This window comes from Ursus arctos, unplaced genomic scaffold (assembly GCF_023065955.2).
Source record: "Ursus arctos isolate Adak ecotype North America unplaced genomic scaffold, UrsArc2.0 scaffold_30, whole genome shotgun sequence".
Taxonomy (NCBI): domain Eukaryota; kingdom Metazoa; phylum Chordata; class Mammalia; order Carnivora; family Ursidae; genus Ursus; species Ursus arctos.
In genome coordinates this window covers 17,288,127-17,302,227 of record NW_026622986.1, presented here as the reverse complement: position 1 = coordinate 17,302,227, position 14,101 = coordinate 17,288,127, and the positions used below count along the sequence as shown (strand labels likewise).

Genomic DNA, 14,101 nt, shown 5'->3' with positions numbered 1-14,101 from the left:
CTAGACTCTGCACACCCCAAGCATGATCTTGTCTCAGAGCTTTTGTAAGTGCGGGTTCCTCTACCGGAATACTTTCTCACGCAGCTTTGCTCCTTCACTTGCATTGTGTCCCTGGTCAAATATTACCTTTTTGAGAGACTTTCCTCAGAACCCCATTTTTAATTGCAATTCCATTCAGTCTCTAACTTCTTACTCTGCTTCATTTTTCTTTATAGCACTTGTCACTATCTACGATTTTCCTTTTACTCCATACACTCAGGCTCTTTCTACTGTGTGCCTCCACCATCTTTAGGGCAACTGTCTTTACCTGCATGGTTGTAACTTGGTTGCAGGCAAATTTGGCATTCCAGCTCAGCTGAAGGGAAAAGTGAATAAGAGCTCCTACGAACACACATTATTTCAATTATGTTCCTCTGAAAAGAAATTAGTAACCTAGCCAGAGCAGAGCTTTGGGGGACTTGAACAAACTGTTGCTGGGCAACTTGCCATAGTCTTCTACAATTTGTTGATTTTAAAAATTGGAAAACCATCTGTAAAACACATAAAATGTTTAAAATATGAAAGGCCATTTTGTAGGATCTTACAAATTATGATCTGGTAAATATTACTGTAGAGACAAGCACTATGCTGTGGACACACTCCTTGTACCCTCAAAGGACAATGTTCTCAATATCAAATTGTTTTTGCTGTATTATCCTACTGTCTAATATACTTAAATTTGGACTATGCCTTTTTTGTATGGTTTTCTATTGTTTATAGAGTTTCTGGTTGCCTTTTTTTCATATATGTACATTTTTTTAAAGTTTTCAGCCATACTATCTAGTCTATAAAATCTCCCTTTCTTCAAGGGTTGCTCTCACACAATCCTTCGTTCTCCTACTTCAGTGTGGATATATTGCACTTTTGGCCTATTGTATCAACACTGTGGGGTCTTGGGATTTCTGTTCATTGGACTGGATTCCACATCTTTCTCTTTTTAAATTTTATTCAGTTTTGTTTGTTTTACTAGAGTACAATCTCTGGGAACTTTGCAAGAAAGACTGCATCCTTGCCTCATCTATTTCCCATCACACTTGGTTTGTTCTAGATTCAGAACTATTTCTCCTCAGAATGGTGAAGCCATTGTTCCTTTGTCTCCCAGAACTTAGTGTTGCTAAGCAATCTGATGTCACTCTGATTGGTCTTATTTGGATGTTTCTTCTCCCTAGAAGCTTTAAAGATCATCTGTGTAGTCTCAGTGTTCATAAGTTTTTTCCAGGATCTTTTCCATGTATGTTACTTGACTTTGGAAGGTTCTTACAAATTAGTCTCAGGCTTTTACAAATTGATCCCTGGAAAACTTCATTTGTATTATTTATTGAATAATGTTCTTGCATCTCTTTCCTCTCTCTCTCTCACTGGAACTTTTAATCAGGTTTGGACCTCTTAGATTGATTCCCTGTATTTCTTAGCTTTTCTATAATATTTTAATATTTTTAACATTTTTAAAAATTTTGCTCCATAGGAGATTTTCCTGATAACTTTCAGCCATTCTACTTCATTTATTTGAATACTTATTTTTGTTCTGATTCTTTTTCCACAGCATCCTTTCCTTTTTCCTCTGTTTTATGAGTGTAATACTGTCCTGACTCTATAGATGCTAGAAGGCTGGTATAATAAACTAATTCTAGAAGACTGGTATAACCCTATCTACAGATATCCTATTAACAAAACATCAAAAATTCTACAATATTCTTACATATATAAGCGCAAGAATTTTAAATAAATTCTTAATAAATTAAATACAGCTGTTTATTAAAGCATAGTATTATATGACCAAGTGAAGTTTGCCTTGAAAATACAAAGAAGAGGCCTTGATAATATATTCATCCTCATTAGATCATGAGAAAAATTGCACGATCATGTTGATATATGTTAAAAAAAAAAACCCATTGTTAAATTTTCATATCTATCCCTGAGCACAACTGTAATGAATGAGAATGGGAAAACCTTAAGAAAATATAATAATATATGTCTCATCAATGACTAATACTAAAATTAATGGCCAAACATTAGGTTTTCTTATTATAATGTGCAAAAAAGTCTGCACTAATCACTATTACTGTAATATATTTCTCTGGAATAGCTAGGTAATACAATCAAGTAAGATACAGAAGTGCGTGGCTGGCTCAGTCAGTAGAGCACGTGACTCTTCATCTCAGGGCTGTGAGTTTGAGCCCCATGCTGGGGGGTAGAGATCACTAAAAATAAATAAATAAACTTAAAAAAAAAGGAAAGCTATAAAGAAAGTGGCAAAGTATTTGCAGGCAATAGGACTGTCTATCCTAAAATTCTAATGAATTAACACAAACTTCATTTGAAATAAGACCAAAATGTAAGGAGGCAAGTTACAAAAATCAGTGCTGTAGCACTTTTCACCTGACAGGCAATGATGAAAAACAAAAAATAACATTCAGTGTTTGTGAGATTGTGAGGAAGTGACCTCTCTTGTATACTACCAGTGGCATTGTATATTGTGATAACCTCTCTGGAGGCCAATTTTAGAGCCATCAAAAGTTCTAAAAACATCCATATTCTTGAACCAAGCAGTTCTACTTCTCGGAATACAAGCTAAGAAAACAGAAATAAGTGGAAAGATGGATGAAGGAAAAAAAAAGACAATCCAGTAAAATAGCAAAAAAAAGAAGCAATTTAAATGACAATCAGCAGGACACTCCTTAATTATATCAAGACAACATAAAATATTCTGTAAGTGTTTAGAAAAATGAAGTGGCTCTCACTGTCATGAAGAGTAGCTCATGTTTCATAGTGAAGTGAAAAGGACAGGATACTGATTAATAGTTAAAATTATGTATATTCATGCCTATAGAGGAAGACTAAAGTCTAGATGATATGACAAAATGTTTATAGAAATAATTTTTTATTATGGCTTATGAGAAAAATTTTTCGTGAGTATATTTTTAAAAGTTTTTTTTCTATGAACATAGTTTTACCAAGAAAGGCCTAATGATAAAAAGTCTCTAGACACATTTGAAGTGTTTTTCATACACACAGTAATAAAACAGCATTAAGTAGTGATAGGAACATATTAGATGAGGAACCAAAATGCCTGGTGTTGTCCCAATTCTAGTACTTGTGTCACCTTGAACAAACCTCCCAGCAGCAGTGTATTCAACTGTAAAATGGGGATAAATGGCTGCCTACTGTCTCACCATGCTGTTGTGAAGAGCAAGTAAAACAATGAGTATTTAAATGTTTTGAAAAATGTACTATGAAAATGAATGATGGAATAATCAATATTACTTAAAACAGTTAAAAATGTTGATTTGGTCTCTTAACTGATTTTTGCAATATTCTCACGTAGTGAATATATAGTTTATCATCCTGTTTTACGTGTGATATTGTTCAAGGCTGAGACAGAAATGGTGACATGGAATTCAGATCTATCAACCTTTGCCCTAGCAGTCGGGCAAAACTCTATTATAGTAAAACTCTAACCAAGTCAATAGACAGATTAAGCAATTAATTATGTAATTTTTTCTCTGATGGACACCGAACGGTCCTACTACTGTCTTCTCTTTTCTTTAAACAGGCAATCAAGTTGCATGAAATTCTCACTCCAATCATTCATATACTTGGGATAAGAACCTAAAGGCTCCTATTAAAATACAAGGGTGAGAGAGAGAGAGAGAGAAAGGGAGAGAGAAACAGATTTTGGTAACACATTTTTATCACTTATTAATATTACTTTGAAAATTGGTTATTAGATTAGCCTGTGACTCACCTAGCAAGAAGTATGGCATAAAGGGCCTATTTCTTTCTAAAATTTAAGTATCTTTAAAGGTTTTGAGATTGAGGAAGTGAAGGAGGAGAGGAGGGACCAGAGTATGATGAGGTCAGGCTCAGACCAAGAAAAGTGCTGTAGCAGGAAGCCTGGTTAAGAGGACAGTGAGACAGTCCTTATCATCTTTACAACTCATGTAGGTCTAGTCTAATTCTAAAAGTAATAGCAGTAATATACTTGCCAAAATACTGTATATTTAATTCATTGATAAACCATAAAGCTTATCTTCTATTGAATAAGATCCCACTTACATATTTTTGGAACAACTACCATAACATAAATTCCCCCAAGAGTATCTCCTCTCTAGCTGTAGCTATATAAAATACAATTGGGAATTTTATGATTTTCCCTCCTCTTTCTCACTTGCACATGGGGATGCTTACTTAACTACACATCTCTTACCTCTTACTGTGGACTAAGCTAATTATAAAAGTCTGTTTAAATCTATTCACCTGTCTTTTGTTTTGCTGCCTAGCTGGGCCTTTTCCAAGCAGGCAGAAAATCTCCAATCAGTCAGTTATCACAACCAGAATGCAAGAGATTAGTGACCAGGAGGGAAGCAGCATCATTTTACATCCTTTCAGGCAAGAGAATGATATTACTTCACAAGCAAGAAATCTGAGGCTCCCTGACCTTAATTTAGAAAACCTGCAGTTAATAATCACATTAAAGTTGGTTTTACGTGCCAGTTTTTGTTTCCTTTGTTGTTTTTACAATTTGAGTGTCCTTTGTGGTTACCAAAATTATTTGCTGAAAGGCATATATTAACATTTAAAATACTTATTCTATAATAAAATAGGTCTTGTAGTTTTGATATAGCTGAGTTAAAATATACTTTAAATTTTTTACAATGGCAATCACACTGCTTGTATTTTCTCCGGAGTAGAGTTTAGCAACTTGTTGATTGTGACCATTAATGCACTGAAAACTCCTTTTTTAAATGAGGAAGAAAATGGGTTTTTCATTGTAATGTGTCAGCCCAAATAAAGGACATATAGATCCCGCCAGAACCCCCTTTTGCTGCTCCCCGCAAAAGTTCAATTGTTTCTTGAAGGAAAGAGAACCAAACCTGAAGTTAGAAAGTTAGCAAAACAAAAAAATATAAAACGGCTCAAAGATCAGATGTGCAAACCAGGAAGAACTGGTACAGGTGATCAGGTCAGGAAGCAGAGGTTCTGATGACAGCAAACTGAACTTGTTTTTCTCGCCATAATTAAATACTTAATGAAAACAAATCTAATTAACGCCATAAGCCAGAAAGAAGTTTAAGTGATGTAAAGTGTGGTCAACTTTCGCTTAACATTTTACTAAAGGAACTGTATTAGCTGAACCCACTTCAGCTGCTTCAATGTAATTGCGTGTTCACTAAACAAGTTACCCGTCTTCAGACACCTGCTCTCTTTTACAGAGTGTGTGTGTATGCGCATGTGTGTGGGGTTACTGAAATGAACTGTGTAGTCCAGCTATGGAGGTGATGCTCACAGAATGAAAATACAGTGTACATGCTGTACATAGAAGAAAAGTTACAAGGGCATTTCTTGGTGCCAAAAAATGTAGGTTTACTAAATATTTTCAAGGTACTTTTGCTATTATGAAAATAGAATATTTGGAGGAAAAAAAATCCCAAAAAGTCATGTTTGTTACTTCCGTGGTAAAAGGAAAAAATATCTATTGCAGACATGGATTCAGTTTCCCTTGGATAAGTCTAGAAGAAAAACAACCGAAACATATGGGATGAATTTGCAAAAGTTTGAAAAGATATCTTTGCCTATACCAAGAATACACTAAGACTACTATATAATGTATAGGTTTTCTAGATCTCTGATACTAGCCATTCTCAAGGCTGTGTTGGTTACATCATATATATTCTTAGCATATAAACTTTCATCTCTCTTTTAAAAATACAGATAAAAATTTAACCAAATTTTAATGACAAAACTTAAAATATTGCTTCTATTCAATTCCCTATCTGTCTTTGACATTAACTATGAGGTTTCACAGAAATATTATTTAAAAAGTTAAAGGCAGTGCTGCCTTCAAAGGAGACACTAAATTAATGAACTGTTCTTTCCCATTAAAACTAAAACTTTTAGGGGCCTTTAAATCAGTTTGTTTTATAGCTTTCTAAAAATTATTTCAGTAATTTTTGTTAATCATATAGTAACAGTAGTAGAATTAGAGGGTTATAGTACTTAAAACATCAATAACCATGAATATCTTCCATTTGGTCAGATATTTACTGATAAGGCATTATTTATCTTTTACAAGCAACCTAAGAACAAGGTTATAAAATGCACATCCCAGTAACATTCTTAGCAGAAGAAAAGGTATCCTTATGGTTCTTTTCCAGTTACCCAAGATAGCAGGTCTCCTCATGAAACAGCAAAAAAAAAAAAAAAAAAAAAAAAAAAAAAGTTAAAAGATACAATTTTTTCACATGATGTTTTTTCACATGATGAGACTTTAACTCTGAAGCCAAAATAATGCAAAACATCATATAAAAATTCAGAAAGTAGTCTTTTAAATGTGATTTTTAAAAGACCTATATGATAGTAAAAACATTCATATCTATAATTTAAAATTCTCAAAGCACTTCCTATCCAAAAAAAAATTGATAGTAATGTTTTGTAAGTTTGTTTATAAATTAAAAAGTGGAAGCTTACTATGAAGAATAACTTATAGCATTTATGTAACGAGCTGGATTTTTTTTGAGGGGGTAGTTGTGTTAATCATTTGGTAGGGTTTTAAAACTGTTCATTAACAAAAAAGACTCAAGGGTATACTAACAGAATTGAAGAGGACATTTGAATCTTTGCTTTCAGCAACCCCTGAAATATTTTAGGTGTATAGAATTAAAGTAAATTCAGTAAATAAATGATTTATTTAGTAAAGAATATTTACTATCATTTATGAAAATAAGGCTCATATTGATAAAAATAAAGATTTCGCTGAATTTCAAGTAAACATTTACTATTTAGCACATGTCAGATACTGTGGTAGGTGCTTTCATAAGGTTCTCTGTCCTAAATTTCCTGAATAAAGTGTTAGAAACTTTCCAGGTAAATACTTAGGCCTTTAAATGTTATAGCCTGTCACCTATATATATATATATATATATTTGTTCACGTATATAATTTTTTTTTTGGTTAAACGACTTGTCAAAATGGGTGGTAGGTACCATCCCTGAAATAAAAAGACCTAATAAGAACATTGCTGATTTAATTAATGCAAACCACTTGATTAAATACCTATAGCAATCTGTACTTCAACGTTAAAAAGATCCAGCTGAAATATAACTTCTCTAATTCTGATCAGTCTGAGAACTATTTTCTCCACAGCTAAAGGGGTCACTTTAAACACAAAAACCAGCACTGTTTTCTGTGATTAGGTTACTGTAGCTTAAGTCTCTAAACACTAGAATTCCTCACACAGCTGTTAATTGTGGACCAGGGGACTGGCTGACATCTGCTTCTTGCTTATTTCATTAATGGTTCACTTCCAGGTCCTAAAAGGATTGTAGCCTTTCTCCAAAGAGAATGTCGGATGCATCTATGTCTGTCTTCTACATAGTTGGCTTGTTCTGGTTTGTCACTCTCCATACAATGCAAATCTGAGTGAACTCACATCTGTCACCGATCGACCCAATTCGTGGGCAATCTTTTCCCATCGACCTGGGGTCCCTCCTGGGAACTTAACCATACTTCTTGTCAGCTGGCTGAGGTCCTCTTCTGTCCATTCAGGTGCCTGCAAAAATTACAGAAAAAGATAATTTAGAGAATGTTCACTAAAATATTTAATAAGTCTCTGAAACAAACTATTGGCAATTTGCTTTCTATAAAAACAATACTATTAACATGTATCCAATAGTTTAGATAAAGCTTTGAGTGGCATATTTAACATAAGAATGCAAAGCTCCAGCAGTCTTTTAAATGTTCCTATGTATACCAGATAAGGAAGCAGAAATATTGTGAGGCCAGGCTTTTGAAGACATTAAAAAAAAAAAAAAATTCAGTTTTGCATTATGTGAGGAACCGCGCTCAAAGCCTATGAAATGCACTGTGCGTCATCCTGCTCTCACAGATGCCTCCCGTAAGGTTACTATAAAAGGTCTTCAAAGTTTTAAGAAAAATTATAATTAAACAAAACACCTTATAAGTAAAAATCAAAATGTAAACAAGTAAATGTACTGCTTTAGAATCAGAACTGAAACAAAGAGATACTTTTTGTTCATTCTGTGTAATATTTAACTCTAAAAATCATGTATTTTCAAGAAGTTTAACTTATCAAATGTTAGCATTTTATAAAACTTGGAACAGAAAATCAGAAATGCCTACAACCAAGACTTAAACCATCCAGTCCATGCAAAGCAACACTTCATTTCTGAGAAGGTAAATAGCCTCTAAAAGTCGATCTAATTGTTAAATTGCATTAAAAAATACCTTCAAGGTTATAAAATCTTTTTTGCAAAAGCAAAAATTCTAAGAGCAAGCATATTCTCTGCATTTTATTCAGCACTACTACTTGGTCAAACCCAAAGCTGAGTAAAGGAAAAGAAACTATTATCTTATAACAAATAACCATGTTACAATAATTTTACATTAGATTTTAGCACTAAATTATTCCCTACTAGAGGCGGCAGCCACTCCGGTATTAAACAATACTCTAGGAGTCAGCAATGGAGGAAGCCCACCTTCTTTTCTTTAATTAAAAAGAAAGAAAAAAAAAGAAAGAAGGAAACCTTTGAGACAAATACCTTTTCTAATCACCATTTCCGATAATGAACAGGCATACATCAGGCCGTTTGCATTACAGAACCATCAGCACAGAACAACAGTCAGAGGTGAGTGACCCCAGGGACTATCTCCACAGCTACAGCAAAGCTTCTCCCTGACACTAATCCTCCCTGTCATTCTCCCACTGTGCTCTAACCACACTGACATCCGCCTGCCTCACTGCAAGCTTAACGGGGCCCTTCCTGACTTTTTACTGTCTCCCCCAATCAATGGTTCAAGCGTGCTCTTTTCACCATGTCCAAATGGCAGCTTCACTCATAATCAAAGTGCACTGCCCCTGTTAAAGGGCTTTCCGAAAGGCTCTTCCATTTGCATTCATTTGCAAAGCAAACTACTTTTATTCACTTTGTTCTGCTATCAAGAATGTTCCCTGAAGCAGATAAATTGGCATAAATACAACCTGCCACTTAAGAGTCAGTAAATAATAGCCAATAGTAGGGAGGATTTGATCAATCATTATATTTTGTATCCACTAAAAGCTGAAAGCCTCAAACATATTCATCAGTACAACCCGTCCGATACATGCATAAATTCGCTTCTATAAAAAGGTAGCCTACATAGGGTATGGTCAGAATTTCTTTGATATTTAATGAATATCAGAAATCTAATGCTCCATATCCGATAATTCGAAAATTTACACTGAAGGTTCTTTTTGCTTGTTGTTTTAACTTTATTTAGGGGAAAAATTATTATTCAGACATTAGAGGGACATAAGTGGATTTCTGAGGAAATACTTTTATTTCTAAAAAAGCTGAAACTTTAATAACTATACCAATCGGCTTCAGAAATGCAAAAGAACTAAGCATTTAAGTTTATGGTAGAAGTCATATCATGGAGAGCATGAGGTTGACACCGCACAGAGATATAGTATTCAAACTACATAGTTTAACAATGCAACTTCACATTAAATCAAGTCATCTCGCTGTATTAGCCATCCAAACTTTTGTAGCAAAGCTGTCTAAGATATCAATACTATAAGCCAGTGTTTCACATAGTCAACTAATTCTTTAAAATAATTTGTTTTTTAGTGATTGACTTTCCGAATATGCTGCATACATGAATAATGGGCATTAAAAATCAATCAGATTTTAATTCTTTGTTAATGAGTCTTAAAGTACAGTGCCACTTTTTTTCTGGGAAGGAAAAATTTTAAGTATTTGGACTGCTATTCTGAAAAATCATGTATTGCTATGACAATCTTTCCTTTTAGTTTCATAGTTATTTCATGGCTGTGATTTTCATTATTAATATTAAAAAAACCTGGATCGATAATAACTAGGCCCATAATCTGCAACCTTTCAAAGAATCCTTTTAGCAATTCATGATTCTCTCTCCTACAGCTGTAAGGCACTTTGGTGAATGTGTAATTCCTCAGCAATAGTTAGTTGTGTCTTTAGAAGCAACAGAGCCTACTGTGATCCAGCTACTACAGCAGCCATGAGGGTGGCCATGGTGTGAATGTATTCTCCTTGTTCTAATCTGGAGCCAACTGTAGCTGTGAAAGTCAAATGAATGCATAAGCATACTGCTTTGCCACTTAAAACCATGTGTGTCCAATATTACTGAGACACTGGGCCAAAAATTCATCTCTACAGTAAAGTAATGGAAGACACCACATGGTGTGGGGACAGCTGTTGTGACTACACAAGCATTCCAATTTTGCATCAGAAAAGCCCCGCTCTGGGAATAAATCTCCATACTGAATAAAAAATAAAAAGTAAGTTTTCAAATTATTCAATATTTTTATGTAATGACCTCAAAAATATATCTACTGAAGTAAGAGCTGATATGAAAATTTAAATTGTATTCTCAAATCTTATCCCTTTGGGATAGATTTTTGTCATAAAACCACATATGTTCAAAGATTTGATGCCTTTGAAAATCCTTACTGTTCTTGGGGGAGAGGAGTTGGAGGCTGTACGGGAAAGCACACTCTATTTTTTGAGTACCCTACACGTACCTTCCCCCTCACAGCTGTAGACCATAAAATGTTAATTACTGAGTATCATGCAATTTATTAGGTACTGAAAACTTATGGCCAAATTAGAAGAAATTTTATATGTATTTATTTTCTTTAAAGACAAAAGGTCCATTTCTATCTGATATTGAAACTCCCTAATGAATATTTCTATTGAAATGACCTACTAATGATCATTATTTTATACAATTACATAAGTTATGATTTTGGATTGAACAATTTTTAGTAGATTCAGCTTAACTCATAAATTCTCAGAAATTTTATTTAAGAAATAATGTCCTTGCAAATAGCATCACCCACTTAAAATATCAGATAGATCTAATAATGTATACCTAATAATGTGGATGGTATATCTAATAATCTGCTACCTTCCAACTCCATGTTCTATACTGACTGTGTTTCAGAATGTATATCTGACGTTCACCTCTACAGTTTTCCTTTCCAATTTAAAAACTGAGCAGTTAAGTGCCCTTGACTATATATATTGATAAATTGTATGTAAAGACAACCAAACAACAAAAGTTAAAAAAATCACTTCAAATGTCTTTTCACTCTTAGCAGGAGAAATGCTTCTTTAAAGAAAATCTTGTAACTTCTCCCAAACTGTTGTTCTAAGGTTGTGACCCACACAAATCACTTCATGTTGTGCCCAGAAAGGTCTCCTCATCTATGAGTTAGCTACCTTCCCAAAAAGGGAGGTCTCCTCTGGACCAGTGACCCTAAAGTGTGGTCCATGGCCTGGTGCCACTCTGCCAACAGTTTGTTACCCGTCTGTGACAAAGTCAGTCCAGAAACTTGAAGTAAGCGTTAGAACCAGCAAATTACAACTGCCACAACAACCAAGTAAGCGAGCAATAAACTCTTCTTCTAAACAGAATATAAGCCAGTGAGATGTCAAACTACCATGGGGGGTCACATTAAATGTGAGCTGCATTCTTGTTAGGCACAATAGGACTACAGATTGGTCAGCAACAGATGGAAATACAAATATTCTAAACTGGGCTGCCTGGGTGGCTCAGTGGGTTGAGTGACTGACTCTTGATTTCAGCTCAGGTCATGATCTCATGGGTTGTGAGATCGAGCCCCACATTGGGCTCCATGCCCAGCAGGGAATCTGCTTGAGAATTTTCTCCCTCTCCTCCTACCCCCTCCCCCAACTCACGTCTTCTCCAACCCCCCCTTAACAAACTAAAAATATTTTAAACCTGGTTCTTTACTACAGATAGTTTGAGAAACTTTGCTTAAGGCAATGCATGTAGTTCAAATTCCTTTTTACTTCCTCTTTGGGGAGCAACAGTAAATAAATCCCCCTGGAGAAATGGACACAAGGATGTTTGATCCATTCCTTTAGAAAATATTTTATGCCACTAAATGTGGTGATTTGATACACAGTAAAATACAATACAGCAAGATTACTCTGAGATAGGAAACAGCACATTGTAAAGGGCTTGAGGTGGGAGCGTGTCTAGGATGTCTGACTAGCATGTCTAGGATGAGATGACCAGGGTGGCTGCAGCAAAGCAAGCAAGGGGGCAGGGAGAGGAGATGAGGCCAGAGAGGTGAGAAGGTAAAGTCACATAAGGACTTAGAGGCCACTGCAAGGATTCTGGCTCCTTTATTCTTCATGACACATAAACTACTGGAGGAAGTTTTTTTTTTTAAAGATTTATTTATTTGAGACACTGGGGGTGGGGGAAGGAGGATCAGAGGGAGAGGGAGAGAAACTCGAGCAGATCCCCCACTGAGTGTGGAGACTGATGCGAGGCTTTGATCCCATCACCCTGAAATCATGACCTGAGCTGAAGGCAGATGCTTCACCGCCTGAGCCACCCAGGTGTCCCTGGAGGGACTTTTTCTTTTTTTTTTTTAAATTGAGGTATAATTACATACAACATTCCATTAGTTTCAGATGTACAACATAATGATTTGATATTTGTATATATAGTTGACCCTTGGTTGAATAACATGAATAACTGCATGGGTCCACCTGCATACAAATTTTCTTTAAATACTTTACTGTAAATGATTTTAATAACATTTGTTCTCTAACTTTATTGTAGGAATATATAATACATACAAAATGTTTTTTTAAAAAGATTTTTTAAATTTATTAGAGGGCACACAAGCAAGGGGAGTGGCAGGCAGAGGGAGAGGGAGAAGCAGGCGCCCTGCTGAGCAAAGACCACCTATGTGGGCCAATTGACTGAGCCACCCAGACGTCCCCAAAATATGTGTTAACTGTTTATATTATCAGTTAGGCTTCTGGGCAATAGTAGGCTATTTGTAGTTTTGGGGGAGTCAAAAGTTATAAGGGGGTTTTCAACTGAGCACAAGGTGGGGAGTGTTGGCACCCCTGACCCCCACCTTGTTCAAGAGTCAACTGCATTAAGAAATGATGTCTAGTTAACATGTCAACATATATAGTGATAGAATTTTGTTTTCTTGTGATGAGAACTTTAAGAATTTTTTAAATTTAAATTCTATTCAGTTAACATACTGTGCAATATTGGTTTCAGGAGTAGAATTCAGTGACTCATCACTTACATACAACCTCAGCGCTAATCATAACAAGTGCCCTCCTTAATACCCATACCCCATCTAGCCCATTCCCTACCCACCTCCCTCCATCATCCCACAGTTTGTTCTCTATCCTTAAGAGTCTCTTATGGTTTGTTTCCCTCTTTTCTTTTCCCCTCCCATATGTTCCATCTGTTTTGTTTCTTAAATTCCACATACGAGTGAAATCATTTGGTATTTGTCTTTCTCTGACTTATTTCACTTAGCATAATATACTCTAGCTCCAACCACGTCCTTGCAAATGGTAAGATTTCATTCTTTTTGATGGCTGAGTAATAGTCCATGTGTCTGTGTATATACATACACACTCTTTAAAATTTAAAAAACATTTTTTAAAGATTTTATTTATTTATTAGAGCACACACAAGCAGCGGGAGAGGGAGAAGCAGACTCCCTGCTGAGCAGGGAGCCCAACTGGGGCTCAATCCCAGGACCCTGGGATCATACCTGAGCCAAAGGCAGATGCTTAACCAACTGAGTCACCCAGGTGCCCCAATATACCACATCTTCTTTTCTTTTTTAAATATTTTATTTATTTGTCAGAGAAAGAGAGCATAAGCAGGGGGAGCAGCAGGCAGAGTGAGAAGCAAGCAGAGGGAGAAGCAGGCTCCCCAATGAGCAAGGAGCCTGATGCAGGACTCAATCCCAAGACTCTGGGATCATGACCCCAGCGGAAGGCAGATGTTCAACCGACTGACCCATTGAAGCATCCCTATACCACATCTTCTTATGGATATTTGCGCTCTCTCCAAAGTCTGGCTATCATTGATAATGCTGCCATAAACACTGGGGTGCATGTACCCCTGTGAATCAGTATTTTTGTATCCTTTGGGTAAATACCTAATAGTGTAATTGCCGGATCATAGGGTAGCTCTATTTTTAACTTTTTGAGGAAACTCCATACTGTCT

At 35.6% G+C, this 14,101-nt stretch overlaps 1 protein-coding gene across 2 annotated transcripts in view; it reads right to left on the bottom strand.

Annotated features, from left to right (window-relative positions):
* Positions 1-14,101, bottom strand: part of DNAJC1 (DnaJ heat shock protein family (Hsp40) member C1) — a 213,759-nt gene that overhangs the window by 19,944 nt on the left and 179,714 nt on the right. For both annotated transcript variants that reach the window (XM_026478955.4, XM_026478954.4), the window contains one exon: positions 7,469-7,588. In XM_026478955.4, coding sequence (XP_026334740.1) covers positions 7,469-7,588 — 120 coding nt within the window. The remainder of the gene's footprint in view (positions 1-7,468; positions 7,589-14,101) is intronic.